Source organism: Phaseolus vulgaris, chromosome 10, assembly GCF_051622355.1.
Source record: "Phaseolus vulgaris cultivar YP4 chromosome 10, ASM5162235v1, whole genome shotgun sequence".
In the NCBI taxonomy this organism is placed as follows: domain Eukaryota; kingdom Viridiplantae; phylum Streptophyta; class Magnoliopsida; order Fabales; family Fabaceae; genus Phaseolus; species Phaseolus vulgaris.
In genome coordinates this window covers 39,423,881-39,445,963 of record NC_143507.1, presented here as the reverse complement: position 1 = coordinate 39,445,963, position 22,083 = coordinate 39,423,881, and the positions used below count along the sequence as shown (strand labels likewise).

The 22,083-nt window shown below is 32.1% G+C and overlaps 2 protein-coding genes across 2 annotated transcripts; both read right to left on the bottom strand.

Annotated features, from left to right (window-relative positions):
• Positions 1-5,352: 5,352 nt before the first annotated feature.
• LOC137817422 (glyoxylate/succinic semialdehyde reductase 1) lies at positions 5,353-10,281 on the bottom strand. Its single transcript, XM_068620716.1, has 8 exons — positions 9,956-10,281; positions 9,177-9,287; positions 8,998-9,096; positions 8,195-8,296; positions 6,454-6,569; positions 6,177-6,255; positions 5,922-6,092; positions 5,353-5,688 (listed from the first exon to the last, which is right to left on the bottom strand). The coding sequence occupies exons 1-8, from the start codon at positions 10,058-10,060 to the stop codon at positions 5,599-5,601; spliced, it is 873 nt and encodes a 290-aa protein (XP_068476817.1). The 5' UTR covers positions 10,061-10,281; the 3' UTR covers positions 5,353-5,598.
• A 3,308-nt stretch (positions 10,282-13,589) lies between these two features.
• On the bottom strand, positions 13,590-14,054 carry LOC137817420 (uncharacterized). The gene has a single exon (XM_068620713.1). The coding sequence runs from the start codon at positions 14,052-14,054 to the stop codon at positions 13,590-13,592; it is 465 nt and encodes a 154-aa protein (XP_068476814.1).
• Positions 14,055-22,083: the final 8,029 nt, after the last annotated feature.

Genomic DNA, 22,083 nt, shown 5'->3' with positions numbered 1-22,083 from the left:
ACTTTTATACTTATCTAGTTGAGAATGATCCAATAAGTTTTGTAGAAGCTGCTAGTGCTCCTGATGCTAAACATTGGGATAAGGCCATTAAAACTGAGCTTGATTCAATTGAGAAAAATAATACGTGGACCTTAGTAGATCTGCCTAAAGGAGCAAAACCCATTGGTTGTAAGTGGATCTTTAAGAAGAAGTACCATCCTGATGGATCCATAGAGAAATATAAGGCAAGATTAGTAGCTAAAGGGTTTACTCAAAAACATAACATAGATTACTTTGATACTTTTGCACCTGTTACTAGGATTTCCTCTATCCGTGTATTGCTAGCCTTAGCATCTATCCATAAGTTAGTAATTCACCAAATGGATGTTAAAACAACTTTTCTGAATGGTGAATTAGAATAGGAAATTTATATGACTCAACCTGAAGGTTGTGTAGTCTCAGGTCAAAAAGAAAAGGTATGCAAACTTTTAAAATCTTTGTATGGTTTGAAACAAGCACCAAAACAATGGCATGAAAAACTTGATAATGTTTTACTTTGTGAAGGTTTTTCTACCAATGATGCTGATAAATGTGTGTATTCTAGATCTGAAAATGGTGAATATGTCATTATATGTTTGTATGTGGATGACATGCTAATATTTGGTACATGCAATGATATAGTTGTTAAAACAAAATTATTTCTTGGATCTAAGTTTGAGATGAAAGACATGGGTGAAGCAAGCGTGATTCTAGGAGTTAAAATCATAAGGAAGGGAGATAGTATATTACTATCCCAAGAAAAATACACTGAGAAACTTCTAAAGAAGTTTGGTTACTATGACTTTAAGTCAGTGAGTACCCCTTATGATGCTAACTCTAAATTAAAGAAGAACAGAGGCGAATCTATTTCTCAAACTCAGTATGCCCAGATAATTGGGAGCTTATTGCATTTAATGAGCTTTTCTAGACCAGATATTGCTTATGCAGTAGGTAGATTGAGTAGATACACTCAATGTCCTAGTCAGGATCATTGGGAAGCACTTGTGAGACTCATGAAATACTTGAGAGGTACAATTGATTATGCCATTGAATATAGTGGATTTCCCGTTGTGCTAGAAGGGTACATTGATGCTAACTGGATCTCTGATTCAGATGAGACAAAATCCACTAGTGGTTATGTATTTACACTTGGGGGTGGTGCAGTTACATGGAGATCAGCCAGGCAAACTATTATTGCAAGATCAACAATGGAATCTGAGTTTGTTGCTCTAGAAATGGCTGGTAGTGAAGATGAGTGGTTGAAAAACTTCTTAACAAACATTCCTTTAGGAATGAAACCAACCCCATCTGTATCAATGCATTGTGATTGCCAATCGGCAATAGCTATAGCTAAAAATAAAAGCTACAATGGAAAGAATAGACATATACAATTGAGACACAATTTGGTGAAACAGCTGTTAAAGAGTGGAACGATTTCTATTGACTATGTCAAGTCAGAACGGAATCTAGTAGATCCTCTGACAAAACCCCTAGGGAGAAAAATGATTTTAGAAACATCGAGGGAAATAGGACTTAAGCCACTTGCAAACAAACAAGTGATGGAAACCCAACCTTTGTGATTGGAGATCCCATGAATAAGGTTCATATGGGTAAAAACAAGTCACTTGTTAGTTCTGCTAGCACAGATATTGATTTAAAATCAATTTTGTCCATTCCTTTGGTGTGTGAGAAAGTGCTAGTTACTGCATTATCGAGAGGATAAACTTTGTGGTTAAAATTCAGAGGTAAAAGAGTTTTTAATGATTTACAAAGTTTTAATGGTTTTCATATCCCTTATGGGTGGTGTATGATTTGCACCATACACTTGATGAAATCACCTATATGAGTGACAAGTGGGGCCGCTTGCATGAGATCTTGGCAAGATCTCTATAGCACTCATGAATATCGGGCACGCGCATGGCCTAGTAGCGCAACACAACGATAACAACAAGTATTGTGAAGGTGTATTGTGATTGATAAACTTCTAATACATACTAAGTGTTTTGGTTCATATAGCTTGCTATACCAATTACACTATGTATTAAGTTCATCAATCTAAGACTGGTTCATATAGCTTGTTATACCAGTTCTAATGCATTACATCTTAGATAAACCCAGAATTTCCTTTTTTTTCTTCCTTTTTCTTTCTTCTGCAATATGTGGGGGATTGTTGTCAATATGTGTTATATATATATATTGAAGAAGAAAGCGAACCGTTGCAGTGCCATTCCGCAGAGTCGTAGAGTCGTTGCAGATCGACGGACACCGCGAGATCTCCTCCGGTTTTTCCGGCAATCCGTTTCTCCACTCGCTTTCTGTTTCAAGTTTGTGCCTTTGAGTTTGAAAGGGTTTTTGAAACGTTGCAAGACCTGTTCCACGATCTTCCTTCTGTTGTGGTGGCCTTCCGCCATTTTCGGCGCGTCTCCGGCGTCACTTCCGAACCGCCGGAACAACTTTCTCCATATCCCCTTTTTCCGTGGGTTTTGAGCTTCTCTCCTTGCCTATAAATAAGAGGCACGAGAATGCTCAAACACACAGGCTTCGGCACATCCTTCTCCTCTTCTTCTTCCTCACAACACTCACCACCGTGCCTTCTTCTTCATTCTCCAATTTTTTTCCCTTCTCATTTTCTCTCACCTCATTATCCTTTTATTATAATTTTTCTGGGTTCTTTTTGGGTTTCACTCTTTTAAAAAGAGAAACTTGCTAGTTCTGATCCTCGGAAATTACCGGAAAGTTCTTGTTGTATCCTGGGGGACTTGCGGAATACACCGCGGATAAGTCCTTACGGATAGTGATTACTCACGCCTCGGGAAACCATAATTTTTGTTCGTTTTAAAGCCTATCTTTCTACAACAGGTGTATGGCTTCGACTTTTCAAATGAGCAAACAATAATGCTAGGATAAAATCATTAAAAAGAGTATGACGAAATTAAATATATTACAGGTTAATAGTGTATGGCAACTTGGTAGGCCTCGAGCGGAGGACGAAGAAGATGATGAAGAGGATCAATTGGCAGAACAAGATGTTCAAGGTGCTAAACCTCAGCCAGCATTTTCCAGTCAAACCGAAATTTTAACCCAAATTTGGACGGGGATGCAAGACATGAAAGAAAGTATGAGGAACTGTTAATACCCGTATTGACAGGATTGATCAAAGGATGAAGCAAATTTAGGATACTCTGAATGACATTCATCGTCATCAAAGCCATTGATTATCTTATCAGTATGTTATTGTCATTATTATTTTTATTTGTATTTTTCATGTTGAATATTATTATTGTTATTTTTATTGTTTTTGTTATTTTTCATCTGATAAATTCTTATTTAATATTAAGCTTTTGATAGTTTTCATGGTAACTTTTATTTGAATTTTATATTATCTTTTAATTTATAATTAAAACTTTCAATTATTTTAATTAATTAAATTATGTACAAAATTAATAATTTTTTATTTTTTACTTTTTTATACACACGAACAAAACTATATTTCATTATTATATATAACTTAATATAATACAAATTAAATAATATAATATAAATTATTTTAATTAACTGAAATGTTTTTTAAATTAATTAATATTTCATTTTGCTATATTTTTATGTAAGGATAAATTTTTATATACATATTTAAATTTATATTTTATTTTTTTATTTATTTGAATTCTACATTATTTTATTCTTTAATTTATAATTAAAATTTTAAATTATTTTAATTAAATAAAATGTGCACAAAATTAATTATCATTTATTTCTCTTTTTATATATACAAGTATAAATTTGTAATCTTATAATTTACACAACAATAAATAATTTAAAATATTCTTACAATCATGACATCACTCACATATTTCAATAAACTTTATTGAAACATCCATTCTAACATGAACTCAATTTTTTTCACAATTTATTTACACTTTCTTCACAGCCTCATCTTTCCCTATCCCCACCTAATACAAGCAAAATATTAATGAATTTGACTAAATATAGGCTACGTCATTGGCAACCAGTGTGTTCATATATGTGTTGTAAACCATGTCACAATCATACAACGAGCTATAAATACAGACGGCCATGTATCAATCCATAAAAGTCCTCGCTGGCAGAGATGGCAGGATGGCAGGTGGTGATAATGGTCGGAGACGTGTTTCCGGCGATGAGACGAAGAATGAGGTGATTTTTTTTATTTTATTTTTTACAATTCAATGTTTCTTCTCTGTAGAAAAAGAATTCAAAAAAGTATTTTACAATACGTTTCTTAGCGTGATTTATAGTATTAATAACTTTAAATTTAACTTTTAAACAATAACTTTAAATAATAACTTTAAATTTAACTTTTAATCTTATAAAATCTGTGTTTATGTATATAAAGTGAGGCTTCTTTTCACTTGTACTTGTATATTTTGAAATGTAGTTACCTAATTTGATTATTTCTAGTCGAGTAAATTTTTGACATATTTTTCAATGAAGAAGACAGGAAAAATTGAAAGGTGCAGCCGCAACAAATGGACAGTGAAAAAGATATTTGCATGGGTGTGGAGGTGGAACAAGAAGAAGAAGTAAAGGTCCAACATAACGAATAATTATAAGCTGGAGTCGAATAATATGTCATGCTATATTGTGATTGTTACTTCTTTGAATTTGGATTATTATGTAAACCGTCTATAAATATAATCTCACTATTTGGATTATGAAATTCTGGAATCATTACCGGAATAAAATTTATAGTTGAAAAATATGATTTTTTTTTTAAACCTTAAAATGAATTCAGAACTCAACAATTACTTAAACTCGCTTCTATCATGTAACACCTTAAAAAATTAATTACTTATTATAGTAAATAAGATTTAAATTATTTGAATATTTTATTTGAAATTAATTTTAATTTGAAAGAAACAAAACATAAAAAAAATAAAAAAAATACAGCTTAACATTTGAAAAATTATAACATACTTGAGATAACTGATGACCAAACCATCATTCCCAGGCATCTACCCTTGTTCTACCATGAATGGACAAAAGCTATTGAAGATGATCACGATTTCCTAAGTACAAAATTCAATGATGACCTAGTACAAGTCTTTTATGGATTCAAAAATTTGCAAATTTTCTATTAAGGCATTTTGTTCAAGCAGAGAGTAGATAATGTTTGCAGTAATTTTGGCATGATTGAAATATGTTTGAGTTTGAGTAGTGTTTGTTAAAATGAGTTAGTTGTGAATGAGTTAGGGTTGAGTAGTAGAGAAAATTCTTTATACAGAAAAAGATAAAGATAAAGAAAGCTTAATCAAAGCATACGTTTGATGGCAGCTAGTAGTGACTCATACCCCAAAATTAAAGATGAATAGGAAAAAAAGTGTTGATATAAACATTAATGTCAGTGAACAGTTGCAATGAGTTGAACTAAACTTGTTTTCACACATTAAGGCTTATTCGTGCAATGATGTCAAAATTTTAAAAGGTTCATTCATTTCAATTAGATTCTATAATAATAACCAATGGTCAAACAGATATTTCATAGATGGTTCACGTCACACTGTTGACCAGATAGTGGCTTAATCACTTCAGAAAGTTATCCAGTCAAGATGAATGATCAGGAGCTTTGTAAGTCTCATGAACTGCTGAAAAATCAAGATCTCCCAACCCCATGCTTCTGGCCTTCTTGAAAGCCTACAAAAGCAGGGTTTTTTAGTACCTTATGAAACTTCCATGATAGTCATTAAATTAAACATTAAAGCATAACAGAGAAAATAAAAGGGTTCCATCATTTTTCTGTAAAGAAACAAATGAAGCCAATTCAGTAATTTGAGCACCACTCCTGATATGCAGTGAACTTGCAGTCATGTGAACTAAAGAAGTAGCTAAAGATCCGCAAAATGAAAATATTTGAAAAATAGTTTTACCTCATTTGCTGCAGCTGCTATTGGCATTGATACAGCATTTTCATCTCCAAGAGCAAGAGCTAACCTCATGTCCTTCTGCTGGTGCTTCAGCGGAAAAGCTGGGGAGTAACTATTTTGGAGCATTGTAGGTCCTTTCAATTTAAACATGCCGTTACTTATGGCACCAAGATCCTGCACACAAAAATTTCCCAATTATTGTTTAAAATAGCACTAAAAAATTTAGCAATAAGAGTCTCAGTGGTTGAAATCAATTACCAGCACATCAAGAAGAGTTGCAGGGTTCAAACCACTTCTTTCAGCTAGTGTGAGTCCCTCAGAGAAAGCATTCATCATACTGCAACGGGGAATAACTAAGTTACAGAACAAGCAGAAAATATGAACATGCAATCCATTTGGCTTGCAGCCAAAGAAGGAATACTAATAATAGTACAATGTGGATGATTATTTCTTTCTAGCATAAAATACTGCAATCACCCTACCCACTCCCAAATTAAAAATGATAGAGGGAGTAAAAGGGGGAAGAAAATATTACCTGCCCATTACCATGTTAACAACAAGTTTCATTTTTGCACCATTTCCAACCTCACCCAAAAAGAAAGACTTCTTCCCCAGTATGTCAAATGCTGGAAGTGCTTCATCATACAATGCCTGCATGTCAAAAGAATCAACAACTTTAATGTACAGAAAGATGAGCTATGCATATTTATGCTCTTTTATTTCCCTCAATATGGAGCAGCTCATAACAATGAATCTTAATGAGACCACTTGCACACATACTTGAATATGAGGAAATGTGAATATTGTTTTTAGAAAATTCAGAGTATAATTTATACAGCTTTGAACAATGTTAGAATTATAGACATCACCGCAAATACAAAAAGCTTGACCAATCAATCCGAATCAAAGAATAAATCTAATTAAACCTGAACAAAAGAAAATAACGCACAAACTGCATATTTTACATGTCACAGCTCCCAACACACACGATATCAACAAAGCCTAACGTCAAAACTACATACCCAACTTCAACAGACATCTGACAACATAGTAAGTAATGTTTTTTCTCTTTCTCTTTTAGTTTTTGGCTTGGCTCAATGGGAAGTCTGATTTCTAGGTGATTCACATGTTCTACGAAGGGAGGGCTCATATGATGAAGAAGGTATGAAACATTTAATTTAAAAAAATTCTATCAGGACATTCCCAGCTAGCAAATACATGGACTAACCTTCATAATAAATTTATAAAAGGTTAAATATGATGGTTGCTCCTTCATTAAACTTGTATCAATACTATAGAACATACACATTTCTCGAAATAGACGACTATTTCCAATGGCCAGCAGAACACTTAAAATACCAGTGGGAGAGAGAAAATGGCCAAAAGATAAAAAGCATACCAGTGTCCTACTAGCATCAAATGGTGAGACAACTTGTTTTACTTTTTACCCTCCATCTAAATTGCTGCAATAATTGCAAGGGGTTCCAACCCATCAAAGTAATATTCTTATTTTAATCGTACATATGTTACATAAGATGAACATAGGGACTACCTTGTGATCTGGAACAGGAAGTCACCGTCACTGGTTCAAAACCTTGAAACAGTCTCTTTGATGGGGTAAAACTGCATTGGTAACCCTTTATATCTTACATAAATTGAGGGCATCGGACACATCTCTCTCTCAACCTAGCTAGCTTCTCCATTTTTCTCTCTTCATAATAACTTCATTTTAAGTTAGGCTACTAACCTTCATGAAAAAGGATGTTTTACCCATCTTAAGGTGAAGTATGTATAAATGATAATTCAAGTGTACCAAACATTTTTCTTTGCTTAGGACATTTTAAATTGACTGCAAGGACTCTGCCATTATATTTTCAAGCTTTCTAGCGGAAAGTTCTGACTTCTGTCAGTTGCTAGTCTAGATAACAATAACCAATAGATGTTTCCATAATTTGTAGATATTACCTTTACATTTTTGTCATCTGATGGCATTTTACAACACTAAAGATTGCTTAAATAGCTCAAACATACATCAATTTATTTTGTTTTGGGAACTCAACAGAATACTTTAGGAGACCACTGATCATTAAAATCCATTAATTAAAAGTTTTTTAGGGCATTAACGGGTTGCTGATATATCTTATACATGCTATACTCTGAAAACTTCCAGTCATGCAAACATGTCATATGATGGAGAGAAGAGGCATCTGAATGTTTCAACTCCTTCGCATAGTTAAAGGCACATCAATAATTTGTTGCATAACATTTAGAAATACCTTGTCCCCAGCAGCAAGTACGACTAGTTGACCATCTTCTGCAGGCTTCTTGCTACCCGAAACAGGAGCTTCAAGGAAGTCACCACCTTTAGCTTTGATTGCCTGTGGAAATCAGGTCTGTAAATGCCAACTTGCCTATGGATTTCTTTCCATTCGAAAGGTTGAGTAGGTAAAATGTGTAGTATGAACTAGCAGAGATAGTAAACTACAGTAACCTATAAGCCATGCATATAGCACAAGGATAAAGAGAACAAGCATAAATCCCCAGTACTGATGATTTCCCAGCTAATTGAACTTCCTTTATACAGGAAATTTTAATGGCCAAATACCAAATAATGACTATAATCACAAACTTATAATTAGATAAAAAAATTGCGATGCATGATACTAAAAAAGATGTCCCCACAAAGTAAATTGCAAACTACATTACATTATTCTTATTTCAAGCCAGGGGAAAAGAGAGAAGAGGGAGGATTAGAGCAATGTTTGTCATCTATAAAAATATTAATAAAATGGGGGGCTCGAGGATTAAATAGAATACAGAACAAAAATTATATCAATTTTCACATAAAATACCCCAAGCAATATGAAAAATGAAGTCATGCAACATTACTAGTTGCAACCTCTCTTCAATTTACAAGTTTCTCTTTAGCAACAAGAGTCTATACCAAAATTTTGGAAAAGTAGACAGACTACATTTTACACAAATCACAAGCAAAATATATATCAAACAGAGAAAAGAAAATGTGATGAATTTCAAATGAAGGGAAAATAAATCTTAACATCAGCTGGGGTATACCAACCTCAGATATCTTGGAGGATGTATCAGCATCAACTGTTGACATATCAATGTAACCTTTTCCATTAATATGATCAAGAACACCATCTTTATCAAACACAACCTAGAAAGTCACCACAGACAGAATTCAAATAAGAGCTAAAAAATAAGTTACTAGTCAAAATAATATTCACCACAACTGACCGATAAAGCAGCCGAAGGATCAGATAACATTGCAATTGTGTACTTGCATTTCTTGACAACAGTTGCTGGCGACTGTCCAATTGAAGCACCAAATTGCACAAGTTCTTCACACTACAATTAGAAGTTGCAGCAAACATGAATTAGCAAAAGTATCCGAGTTAAGGGCGCTAGGCTAGTGGCAGAGTGTTCAAATTAAAAGTTGCTATGTCAACACATCCATAATAAATAAACACTGTAATTTGCTGACTGAAAAGTATATATAAACTGAAACTCATGTTTGAGGGTAAAGTAAGTAATCCCAGTCATTGGCAAAAGAATTAAACATTGATATTACACAAATATTCATAATAAATAATGGATGCGCTGCAATATCAACAATTGATTTTCTCATCAACAGATGAGATTACTTACTTAACCCTTATTAGAGAGCCAAATTCATCTCATAAAGTGTTGAACAGAATATACAATTTTCTCAAGCCCTTATCTGACATCATCTATAAGAAAACAAATAAATTTGCTAAGCTGTATTCCAAAATGCCAGGAGCGATACCTCAGCACACAACTTTCTGTGTAACTTGAAGAATGGTATTGACACATGAGAAGAAACTATTCTACGGAACCCCAAATTAAAATTTCACAAAAAAAAAATGCACAGAATTATACCAACCATAATAATCAATCAGTATTATGGAAAGAAATCATCATAAGGACACACACAGAAACATAATAACAAAAAAGAAACTGAAACTTGAAAAATAGTAGAATGTGTGAATGGAGACCTTGGAGAGGGTTCTGTTCCAAACAGTGACTTTGAAGCCATGGCGTAGCAGGTTGGTTGCCATAGCCTTGCCCATTATCCCCAAACCTAAGAATCCAACCTCCATCTCTCTTTTCTGATTTCTCACTCTCACCACTCTCTTCTTTCTCCCAACTTCTCAGGAAAGGTGCCTCCTTTAGCATAACAATTATCGCTTTCATTTATAAACAACACATTTTTGTAGTCACCACTGGTTCTTTGGTAAGAAAATGGCAAAAATAATCTCATGCTATTACTATTCATTTGTAAATATTTAAAATCTTCTAATTTATAAATCCTGGAAATTTTGAGAATGAAGAACTAGTATAATTTTTTATATATATTATTAACCAGTTTAAAAGGTTGTTTTTTTTAAGTAATGACTATACAATTAATATATTTTTGTCGAAAAACTTGATAATTTATAATTAAATAATAATGTAAAATATGGTAATAGTGTATTTTAATTAAATTCAATAAGTTTATTCATGCGTGTAATAACAATCTTAAAAATAAATTAGGAGATTTGTACTGAAGAATTGAACTAAGGGACTAAAATTCCTAAGTTAAGATTTCTGTTAATATTTATTTATTTATTATTGTTTAGTTAGGGTTTGTGGTTGAGCCAAATCCGACAACAGGTGAATTGTGATTGGTGGGAATGAAAAGTATGAAAGGAAGGGTTCCACGTCACTTCCTCGTTTTGCTTCTGTTCTTCCTCCAATTTGGGGAAACTTGTCTATTACTAAATAAGAATATTCAAAGTTCACCAAAAATGGTAATTATTTTTAAAAAAGGAAAAATAGTTGGGTAATTTTGGATTGGTTTTTTCAACCAAACTACACTACAAAATTAATTAGGCCTTTTTCTAAATTTGTCACAACTGTGGTGGACCAAGGGGACAACCCATTGTAAATAAAAAGTTTAAGTAAGTTTTTTTTATAGTTTACAAAGATGAAAAATTGAGAAAAGTTTGAAATCAGAGATAAAAAATCATATTTAAATCATTATTTATTAAGACTTTAATATTATTTTTAATTATTAATAAAATGGTATAAATAAATTATAATTTTGATCCTACTACAAATAATATCAGTGGAAAAAGGAAATTAGTCATTATAACGTATAATTACCAATTTTACATTCATCACAACTTTTCATTATCTATTTTTTATTACAATTATTTAATAACTAAATAATAATAAAATACTGAATTAAGTTATTTAATTAAAATACAAAATTAAACAGCGACTAAAAAATATTAATAAAAGTAATTGTAATATAGGTGTATCCTTCTTTAGTGAGTAATTAGGAGGGATATATAAAAAATAATAAATTAAAAAACATTAAGAAATATGTACAAATATCTTATTTAATTTGACAAAACTTTAAAATATATTGAATAAAATATTGTAATTTATTTATTAAAAATATAATAAAATATTAAAAAGGAGTAAATTGAAGGAATAGAAAAACATATTTTTATCTTAAACATATTTAAAAGCAAAAATATACAATAAAATGATATTGTATAAAATATAAAAAGGCTGTGAGGGCATCAAGATCGGTGCTCTGATACCATATAAGAAAATGATAAAAAAAATGGTAAGAAGAGGAGATTATTATTGTCTTAATGTATATGTTACATCTGTAGGGAGTTTCTCTCCCCCAAATTACCATCTAATCATGTAGGATACTAATCATAAGATTCTATCATTATTAAATTAATTACATATAATTGGGTACAATATCGTACAATATTGCATACAATAATTACATATAATTTGATAATTATTATTTTCTTAATATAAAATCAAATATTTTATAAATATAATTTATTAATAAAAATAACAATAAAATTGTGTTGTAATAACATCTATTAACAAATATACTTCTTAGCTAGTTTTTTTCAGTTAGTTTGTTAGTTATGCACTTGGTGAAGACATTCTTTACTATTGATATAAAGATTATTGTAATTGATAACAAATGAATATAGAGAATGCATTCTTCCTCATGTTTATTATTTTTTCTCAAATTCTCTAAAGAATGCACAAGGTATCATTGTGCTATTTTTTTGCAATAGTTAGCTTCCTTTCTTCATCTTCTTCTCTATTTCTTTCATGGCGGCTCCTTTGTTTATGGTTCTTAATATGTCAAATATTTACTTCGTCAACGTCTATGATAACCATGAAATTCCTTTTGTTTTAATCAAATTGGATGGTTTCAATTATCATTATATTAGTCTCGTGATGTTTCCTCAACTCTTCGCTCGAGGAGCAAGATTCACTTCATCAATGACACTCTTCTTCGTCCCCCCTCATGGTTTTGTAATGTTTGGCCATTGGATCGTTGTAATTTTATTGTCCTGTCGTGGTTTGTTCACTCTTTTGTTGTTAATATTGCTTCAAGGGTTTGTTGGATGGACACCATAGTTGAGATGTATAACACTTTGCAAATGTTACTACCGGGGAGATGTCTTTCGCATCTTTGATATCTAAGAAGAGATATATGCTCTTCACCAAGGTTCTTTCAATATCGCCACTTATTTACTCGATTGCAAAATCTTTGGGAAGATTTAGATCAATTTCTCCCTCTGCCTTCATGTTCTTGTGAGATCAAGTATTCTTGCAATCTTATTCCTACTATACCTTCATATCGTGATGGTGATTGCATCCTTTGTTTTCTCAAAGGACTTAATGAACAATACCTTCTTATTCGTTCTCAAATCACGATGATGCAATCGTTACCAGATCTTAATCATGTTTTCTCGTTTCTAATATACAAAGAGCGTCATTTTGGTGTACTTGTTGATGATCCTCGTACTTTGGTTTACTTTCCTTCCTCAACACGAGGACGTGGTGGTTCTGGTGTTCGATCTCAGCCTTCCTCAACTTCTGATAGGGGTCGTGGTCATGTCTGAAGTTCTAAAGTGTGTGTTCATTGTGATCCTTGTCACACTACTAAAACTTGCTATGAGAAACATGAATGTTCTCCCTATATGCAGATTTCACATTCTGTTTGTAATGTTCAATCACTCAAAGATATTGATGAAGGTGATGATACTACTTCTGTTCTTTTTTAGGCAGGAGTTTCTTCTACTCCAACTATAACTCTAACTTTATAGCAACATCAGGTCTTAATAGCTCTTTTGCAACAATCAAATATGGTTTGCAACAATCAAATTTGGATGGTACCATGATTAATCACATTCCCATCTTTTGTGAACAAACCTTCAAGTATTGTTTGCACCTCGTCCAATTCTTTTTTTCCAAAGATGCTTGAATCATTGGCACAAGAGTTTCTACACCTTCTATTCCACAAAGAAAATCTTAAAGAACCACAAAGCCTTCAGATTACTTAAAAGACTATGCATTATCTAATGCTTCAAAAATATGAGAAGTATTCATTCTTTCCACAAATATGTTACACCTCGAGTCAAGGAACCACATATCTTCTTTATTGGACTTATTCATATCCATGTAAATCGTTAACAACATCTCTTTTTAAGTTTCTGCATAGTTGGTCTCATTGTCCTTGCTTGGACATTCCCATTGAAAATGTCCTAACTTGTGACAATTATAGCACTCTATTGTGGTATTGTCGAAGCTTTGTCTGTCTCATCCTCGTCCTCTTCCTCTAAGACTGCCACAACCTTGACCCTTTCTTCCAGATTGTTCTCCAGAAGTAATTTTCAAGGCGTATTCTTCTTCAACATGAGAGCTCATGCATTGTTCATGCACAAGTAAGTTGATTGGCAACTCATCAACAGTTAAGGTATTTGTATCTTTACACTCCTTAATGGAACACACAACATAATCAAACTTGGGAGTCAAGGATCTCAAAATCTTTTCAACTACAACAACATATCCCTTGTTCTCACAATTTATTTTCATCTTGTTGACTATGGTAAGGGTCTGCGTAAAATACTTATTCATAGATTCTCCTACATTCATGTGAAGAATTTCAAACTCCTTCCGAAGAGCTTGCAAGTGCACACTCTTTACTTGAGTCAAACCTTGATATTTTTGCTTCAATATCGAATGATTATCTTCAATATCAAAACTTGAGTCAAAGAATCCCATATATTCTTCGATATATCATTGTTAATGATTATCTCCAAAATCGAATGATCTAATGCTTAAATTAGATAGTTCTTTGCTTTCAAGTCTTTCAACTTTTGATCTTCAATGTTCTTCTTCTCGACTTATGTGAGAACAACGCCTTTTGTTGCTGCAATAATCCCATTCTCCACCAAATGCTAGTATTCTTTTGAACGTAAAAAAGTTTTCTATAAACATAACCCAATGATCATAGTGTCCATCAAATTTCAGAATTGTTGATTGTACATATAAACATTTTGTCATCATGTTTTGATGACTACACACGTAGAAGACTTTGACTTCTAGTTTAAATCAGACATCATGATGGAGCTTTAATTAGAAACAGAATAATTTATAAAAAAATTAGGAAATTGAGAGAAATCTTACTGTTTGTTGAAGAATAAATTAGCTACAGAATAAACTGAAAACCATAAATGACAATCTAACAAATCCAAACCAGCAGTCACACTTTAATGTAATATAATCCCCACTAGTTTTCAAATCATCCCTTGACGGCACACTTTAATATCAAATATAGTCCCCACTAGTTTTGAATGTATAAAGATGATGAAGTGCCTATGCTCTTTGAGAAATCTTCAACTTCCATCACCCAAAAATGAAATTTGGACTATCACATAAATCATATTGAGAAAAAAAGTTAGTTTATAATTTTAAAAAATTTAGTTACTTAAAACCAATATCTAAATTTAGATAATAGTGACTAAAAACTTAATGAAAAACTAAAAAATAATTTTTAATTATATCGTAATAAAAACTAGAAATATTGTGTCTAATAAATAAATATTTTTATAATTACTAGTTATTAGAAATACCATATCTAATTATATTAAATTTTTATTAATAATAAAAATACTTAAATATCAATAATTTTTAATTTATAAAATAATATCTAATATAGTTAATATAATAAGTAAATATTTTTTATTGTAAATTATTTTCTTATAGTGTGAATAGTAATTTTTGTTTTTATTTTATTTTTTTGTTTTGAATATGTAGCTTTCAGTTTAGATTTCATTTTGCACACGTACATGAAAGTGGAAGAGGTTTGAACTTTTCCTTTGGACTAAAAAATGGTATTGATGTTGGATATAATTGATTTGCTGGTAGATAGGTAGGTGCTGGTTTGTGCTTATAGGAGCAGTTTTGGACTACTGTAGGGTTTTTTAGTCGGTTGTTTTTTGGTTTTTCATTGAGAAATCCCTATCGTTATTGTTTCTGAAGAGAAATCCCTATTTATTCATTGTTGGAGATTCTAAATTGAGTAGAGAAAATTACAATTCATTAGGGTGTAAAACATCATGAACCGATTTTATAGATTAAGTTAAATTTAAATATTGATGGAGTTGATGGAGAAGGTTATTGTTTATGAAAAGTTATTATTTGTTGATTTGGGTTGAGACATCTTTAATGACTTAATTATTTTTATTTTTTTATAAGAAAAAAAATTATTAATTGATTAACTAAAATATAAATATTTATTAAAGTTTTTTTTTTATCAATAATTTTTATATTTATATGCATAGACATGCATATTAATTAGAAGGATAAATATTTGTCATTAATTGGTTTGATTTAAAATTATATAATAACAATTTTTCATATTATTTTGAATTATTTTTATCAACCCAAATTTATATAATTAATATATTGTATTTTCTTAAAAGAAATTATGGGTAAAAACTTGCACATATCCTTAACCAGGGTCTTAACCAGGTAACCAGGGTCTTAGCTAGCTAATAAATAGGAGGTCATGGTGGCAATACATGCAACTCCTTTCTGTGGCAGACATGGCAGGTGGTGATAATGGACGGAGGCATGTTTCCGGCGATGAGACCAAGAATAAGGTCACTTCTAACGTTTATTTTCTTACTTCTAATACTGTCTCGTTAACCTCTGCTGCTACTTCATGGACAGTACTCATATCCATCTGTTCAAAGTGATGAGTTGATTTTGCTATGTAGACAGGAAAAAGTAGAAGGGGCAGACGCAAGAAATGGGTGGTGAAGAACATGCTTGCGTGGGCTTGGAGGAAGATAACACTGAAGAACATGAAGAAGGATGCAGATGCAGCTGCAGCTTCTGCTACTAAGTAAGCTTCACAGATCACGAATAATTATAATAAAGCTGCAGTTAAATATGGTGAGACTTGTTTCTGCTTTGAATCTGGATTGCCATGGCCAAAATGGTGACTCTGGGATTTGAAAAAGATTGTTGGTCAGAGGACATTTTTCCTATTTTATATTTTATGTAATCGTACGTGAAAATCACAAGCCACTTCCTAGAACTGTATATATAATAAAAAATAAATTTATAATTAAATAATATGAAAACATATTAAAATAATAACATTGTTCATTACAAAGTGTATTATAAAAAGAGAGTTGATTATCAATTTATCAAAGTCCCATCAAGTCATTGTATATAGAACTAATATAAAGTGTGTGTCTCACTCTCAAATGTTTGAATAATTGAAGATTAAATTAAAATGTATAATTGTTATTGTTCAATATTTTTTTATGAATGTTTCTCAATTTTAACTTATCATGTTTCTTTAATGTTTATCGATTTCGATAATCTAGTGTTACAAGAAACAAAAAGATATTAAAGATGGAAAGACCGAAATATACTACTAAAAGTTTTATTATATAAATAAATTTTAATTTTAAAAATAAATTAGGTATATATATTTTAAAAAACTAATATCTAAAAATTATTTTTTATTATTAATAAATAATTTTTAAATTAATATGTAATTAGTTATTAATACTATTCAGGTTAATGTACACGGCACCCAAATATCTAATATGCTTCTACCAAGTCAAGATATTTATCGTGTATAGTAACACTTTTGTCCGGGAGCATTACGACAGATTCATACGAATTTATGATGTTCTTAATTTGACAAAATTGAAGAGGTTGTCTCAACCTGTTAACCATTATTCAACAATTAATAAAAAAAACATATTACTTTTACATTTAAATGTGATAACAGATAAAATTCAATTTCAATGGTATTTTAAATTTTATCTTTACGAAAATCCATCGAAGTTTTTTTTAATATTATAAAACATAAAAGAATTTGTAGGTATTTTTTATCAAAAAATAATAATTTAATAAATAAATGAAACATCATGCTGTGATTTGTTTCTGCTTTGAATTTGGATTAAAATAAAATTTTAATAGTTTTTTTTTAAAACCTTAAAGGAATTGAGTTGAGGACATTGCCTTGCCGTGTGCACATCTAAGATGCTTCTACCAAGTCGTGTTCGTCCTTTTAATGCGAATTTTTTTATTTATTTCGATACTTACATATTATTTAATAATTAAAAAGTAACTATGCATTGTTGTTATAATTTATTGTACATTATCAGCCCATTGATGAAATCATAGTTTATATGATTGTAAGAGTATACATGTAATCATTTATAGTAGAAAAATACTACTGTACAATTATTTCTTATTATTATGCATAAACTATATTCTCTTTGACCATATGTTGAATATCACGTATGCATATAATTATAACTTATTAGTTTATTCCGAGAAAATAATGACACCCTTTAAAGTATGTACCCTCGCTGGAATTTACCTAAAAACCTGTTTACTCTTTTAATTATTTACTATTAGTTATCACTGATAAATATTTATCTTTACCAATAATATAAAAATATGTCATTGCAATGCTTTTTATTATTATTCCAAAGTCTCGTGCTTAGTTATTCTTGCGGAGTGGTTAATTTTAAAAAATATTATTACGCGTTTATAAGAAGTAATTAGAAAAAATAAAGTCTCACTCTATAACATAAAAGTATTTTATCTTCCAATGTGGTAGACTTCTTTATTACTTGTATTCGTCCTAATAGTTCCATATTATTTAGAGTCAAAATAAAAAATAATTAAAAATAATTCTTCAATCCGTCTATATGTATTTTTATATGTATTTTAAGTATAAAATTATGATGAACACTAAAATCAAAAGCGACCAATATCTCATATAGTGATTAATCTTAACAATGTTATCTCAATGAACTTGAGGTAGATAATATATGATTAATTCGTATTTTTCTAATCAATCTACTGGACACATAATTCTAAAGGTAAAAAGGGTAAAAGAAAAACATTCCATAAATCTTACAATGTCTACTAAATTTTTTTACTGAATAAACACAATTTATTACTTGGAAATAAGTTCTAAAGATGGATTGTTTTGATTCATTATTAAATTTGACTTAAAGTCTCTTCATCATAATTATATGTTAAAAAATATATCATTACATTATTTGCGTTATTTTAATTTGACTGACGATAATTAAAAGATATATTTAGAATTTAAAGGAGTAAAAATAATATGTTTTTTTTTAAATCATATTTGATATTTTGAAATATTTACTGTCCAAATATATTTTACCCTAATTTTTTTCAGTATTTTTTAAGTAGCATTCTTAAAAGTCAACTTATTTAATAGCTTTTTTTTTTCGGGAATATTGAGAGTAAGATATATACATATACATACGAATTTATGATGTTCAAGACAAATTGAAGAGGGTGTCCCTACTTTTTAACCATGATTCATCAATTAATAAAAAAAAATATTTTAACATTTAAATGATTTACAGATAAAATTCAACTTCAATGGTCTTTTAAATTTTATAATTGCAAAAATCAAGTAAAGTTTCTTTTAATAATATAAACTAGAAAAGAATTTGCAACTATAATATAATAGACGGACAATAACAGAAGGTCATTTAATAATTAAAAATAACTATGCACTGTCGTTGTAATTTTTTTGTACATTATCAGTCCATTGATGAAATCACCATTTATATAATTGTAAAAGTAATTATTAAGTATACTATTAGTTATTACAGAGAAATATTTATTTTAAGAAATAATATAAAAGTATATATCATTAAAATGTTTTTTTTTTCGTGGTGCGTGCTTATTTATTATTGCGGAGTGGTTATTTTAAAAAAAAATATTACGCGTTTATATAAAGTAATGAGAAAAATAAAGTCCCACTAAAAAGTAATAGAATTATTCTTATATGAATTGAAAATGTACGTTCTTTATCTTTGTTAGACTGTTATTGATTACTTCTATAGGATCTTGATGAAGATGATTAGTAAAAGATTTTTCAAACACTCAAATTATTATTTAGAATTTAAAACAATAAATATTGTAGGAAAATATACCTTTTACGAGATTACATTCATCTTTATAGAAATAAATGACTCGAGTTATCTTTTTCCTCAAAAAAACAACTGAAACATACTTGTGTACATAAATCTTTATTATCAATTTATATAATTCATAATTATATAATGTATAGATTCGTGTCGGCGTGTCTTATATTTTATAATATTTAATTAACAATTATATATAATAAAAAATAATTAAAATTATCAAAAAGAAATTTAAAATATGTACCAATCGGTGGACGACTCGGTTCCGCCTTCAGCGACCGCTCGAGTAAAATAATGAATAAAGATGATAATGACAGTAAGTAACAACACGGGTGAGTAGCGTTGAATGAGTCAGCGCACACTCCGAATAATACGAAAAATATCTCCTACTCAACAAATAAAACTGATTAAATTGAAACATACTCGTGCCTGGAAATAAGGAGTCACTACACATGACAGTTGGCAACTGATGTCCAGCCCACACGAGTCAAGGCCCACAAACCAACTATAAATAGCACTCTCAAAAGAGAAGTGAGTACGTTTTGATTCAATTGACAAAAACACATTTGAGTGTTGGGTATGAAGCCAGGACCAATTGGGTTGGGCTGACTAGACACCATCTTTAGTGGGTGGGCTTAATCATTGTGTCCCCTTTATAATTTCTATTTAAAGATATCATTGTACTTGTAATTGGTGTGCAACAAAACAGAATGAAAACCTAATAGTTGCATGTGTGGATGTAGGCTGTAGTTGGCGACCGAACCACGTTAAATCCTGTTTTCTTTATTTTCTGTAGTTGATTCGTGATTATGTGTGTTGCTTCCGTGTGCGTTTTTCCCATCAAGTGACATCAGAGCTTGGTTCGTTTACACACTAGAGATCCGATCAGTAGAAATTAATCGACGAGACGTGAAAATTGTGGCAGCGGCATCCCAAAGCTAGGGTTTCGCAAAGGCGGCAACAACGTCCCAAAGATAGGGTTTCGTAGGGGCTGCAACAGCGTCCCAAAGTTAGGGTTTCACAGAGGCGGCAGCAGCGTTCCAAAGCTAGGGTTTTGCATGGGCTGCAGCGGCTTCCCAAAGCTAGGGTTTCACGGCAACCCAGGATTCGCGACAGCCCAGACTTGCGACTCACGGCAGACGTGTGCAGTAGGCGGTGCGACGTGCAGTGGTGTGGGTCGCGACATGAGTGGTGACGACTCGCGACGTTGTGCAGGTGGCTTGCTCGGAGTAGGATCGTGTCCAGGCAGTGCGACGGAGTGCGTCAGTAAGGCGGCGGATCGCGTTTCACGGAAAATAGGTGCAGGTGCTTGCAGTGAGCGAGACAGCACGGAGGTGCAGTGCGATGGCAGTGACGGAAGACGCAGGGTGGCACGTGCTTTTTTCTACTGGTGCAGCAGTGACAGTGCGGTGTTAAGTGCGGGGTGTGGCTGTTTTTCGCTGCGACACGAAGTTATGACAGTTCAGTTACTGAGCACATCAATATTCGATCTTAGCCATACTTACGTCAGTGGACATTAAGTTTGATGATGAAGTTCAAGCTTTACTATTGCTATTATCTTTGCCTGATAGTTGGTTCAAAACGGTTACCAGTTCAGCAGGATCCGATGGATTCACTCTTGAGAAGATTCGTGATCTCATTCTTGGCGAGGATGTCCGAAGAAGGAGTTCTGGGAAATTATCTAGTGAATCGCTATATGTCATCAGAGGTAAGAGAAATATCAGAGATAGTGGGAGCAAGAACAAAAGAAGGAGTCAGTCAAAGACTCGGGATTGCTCACGTGTAACATGTTGGAACTGCAAGGAGGTGGGGCATTTCAGGAATCAATGCCCAAATTATAAATAAGTCAACATTGCAGAAGACTTTGCAGAAAAGGACCTTTTAGTCTGTTGCGCGGATAGCAGTGTGGATTCCTGGGTCATGGATTCTGAAGCATTGCAGAATCTAGTTATTGGAGACTTTGGAAAGGTAAGACTAATAGACAATTGAACTCTTGATGTTACGGGCATGGGTGACATAGTGTTGAAGACACCAGTTGGTTTCTGGACTTTGAAGGATGTCAGAGTTGTTCCAAGCTTGACGAAAAGTTTGATTTCTATTAGGCAGTTGGATGAACAGGGACATGAAGTGAAGTTCAGAAATCAGCAATGGAAGGTCGTCAAGGGAAATCTTGTCATGGCCCGCGGAAGAAAGAAAAGTTCGCCGTATATGGTCGGATTACCGTCTGAGGGAGTGACCATCCCAGTTCAAAAGATAAACAAAGTCCGGTTCACAGAATCTCGTGGGTAGAAGAGGGTTCTCTTTACAAGAGAGAAACTCAGAGCCACAGATCAGATTCATGATGAACGAGCATGGAAAGGTTCAGGTAGACCAGTCAGAGGTACTTGTGGCAGTGGGAGCACGGGTTGTGCTTCAGCTGAGGTTCCTAGACGACAGTGTGTCAGGAGAATCAGTATTCCAGCGGTTGAAACTTCTCCAAAAAAATTCTTGTTGAATATGGAGAGTGTTTGTTCTCAGGTTGTTCCGGGATCCGGCAGTTCCTATAAGTGGGAGCCGGTATGAACAGAGAACGGGTCAGTGACTGACGTGTTGAAACTCAGGGGAGTTTTAACGAAGTCTTCAAAATGATTAAAAAGGCTGGTGGCAACAAGAGGCGGAACATTGAGTTACAGAAGTACATGTACATAGTTGAAGGCGCAGGTGAACATTGTTCCGTGACTTCAAGTGGAAGATTGTTGGGTATGAAGTCAAGACCAATTCGTGATTATGTGTGTTGCTTCCGTGTGCGTTTTTCCCATCATTGAGAA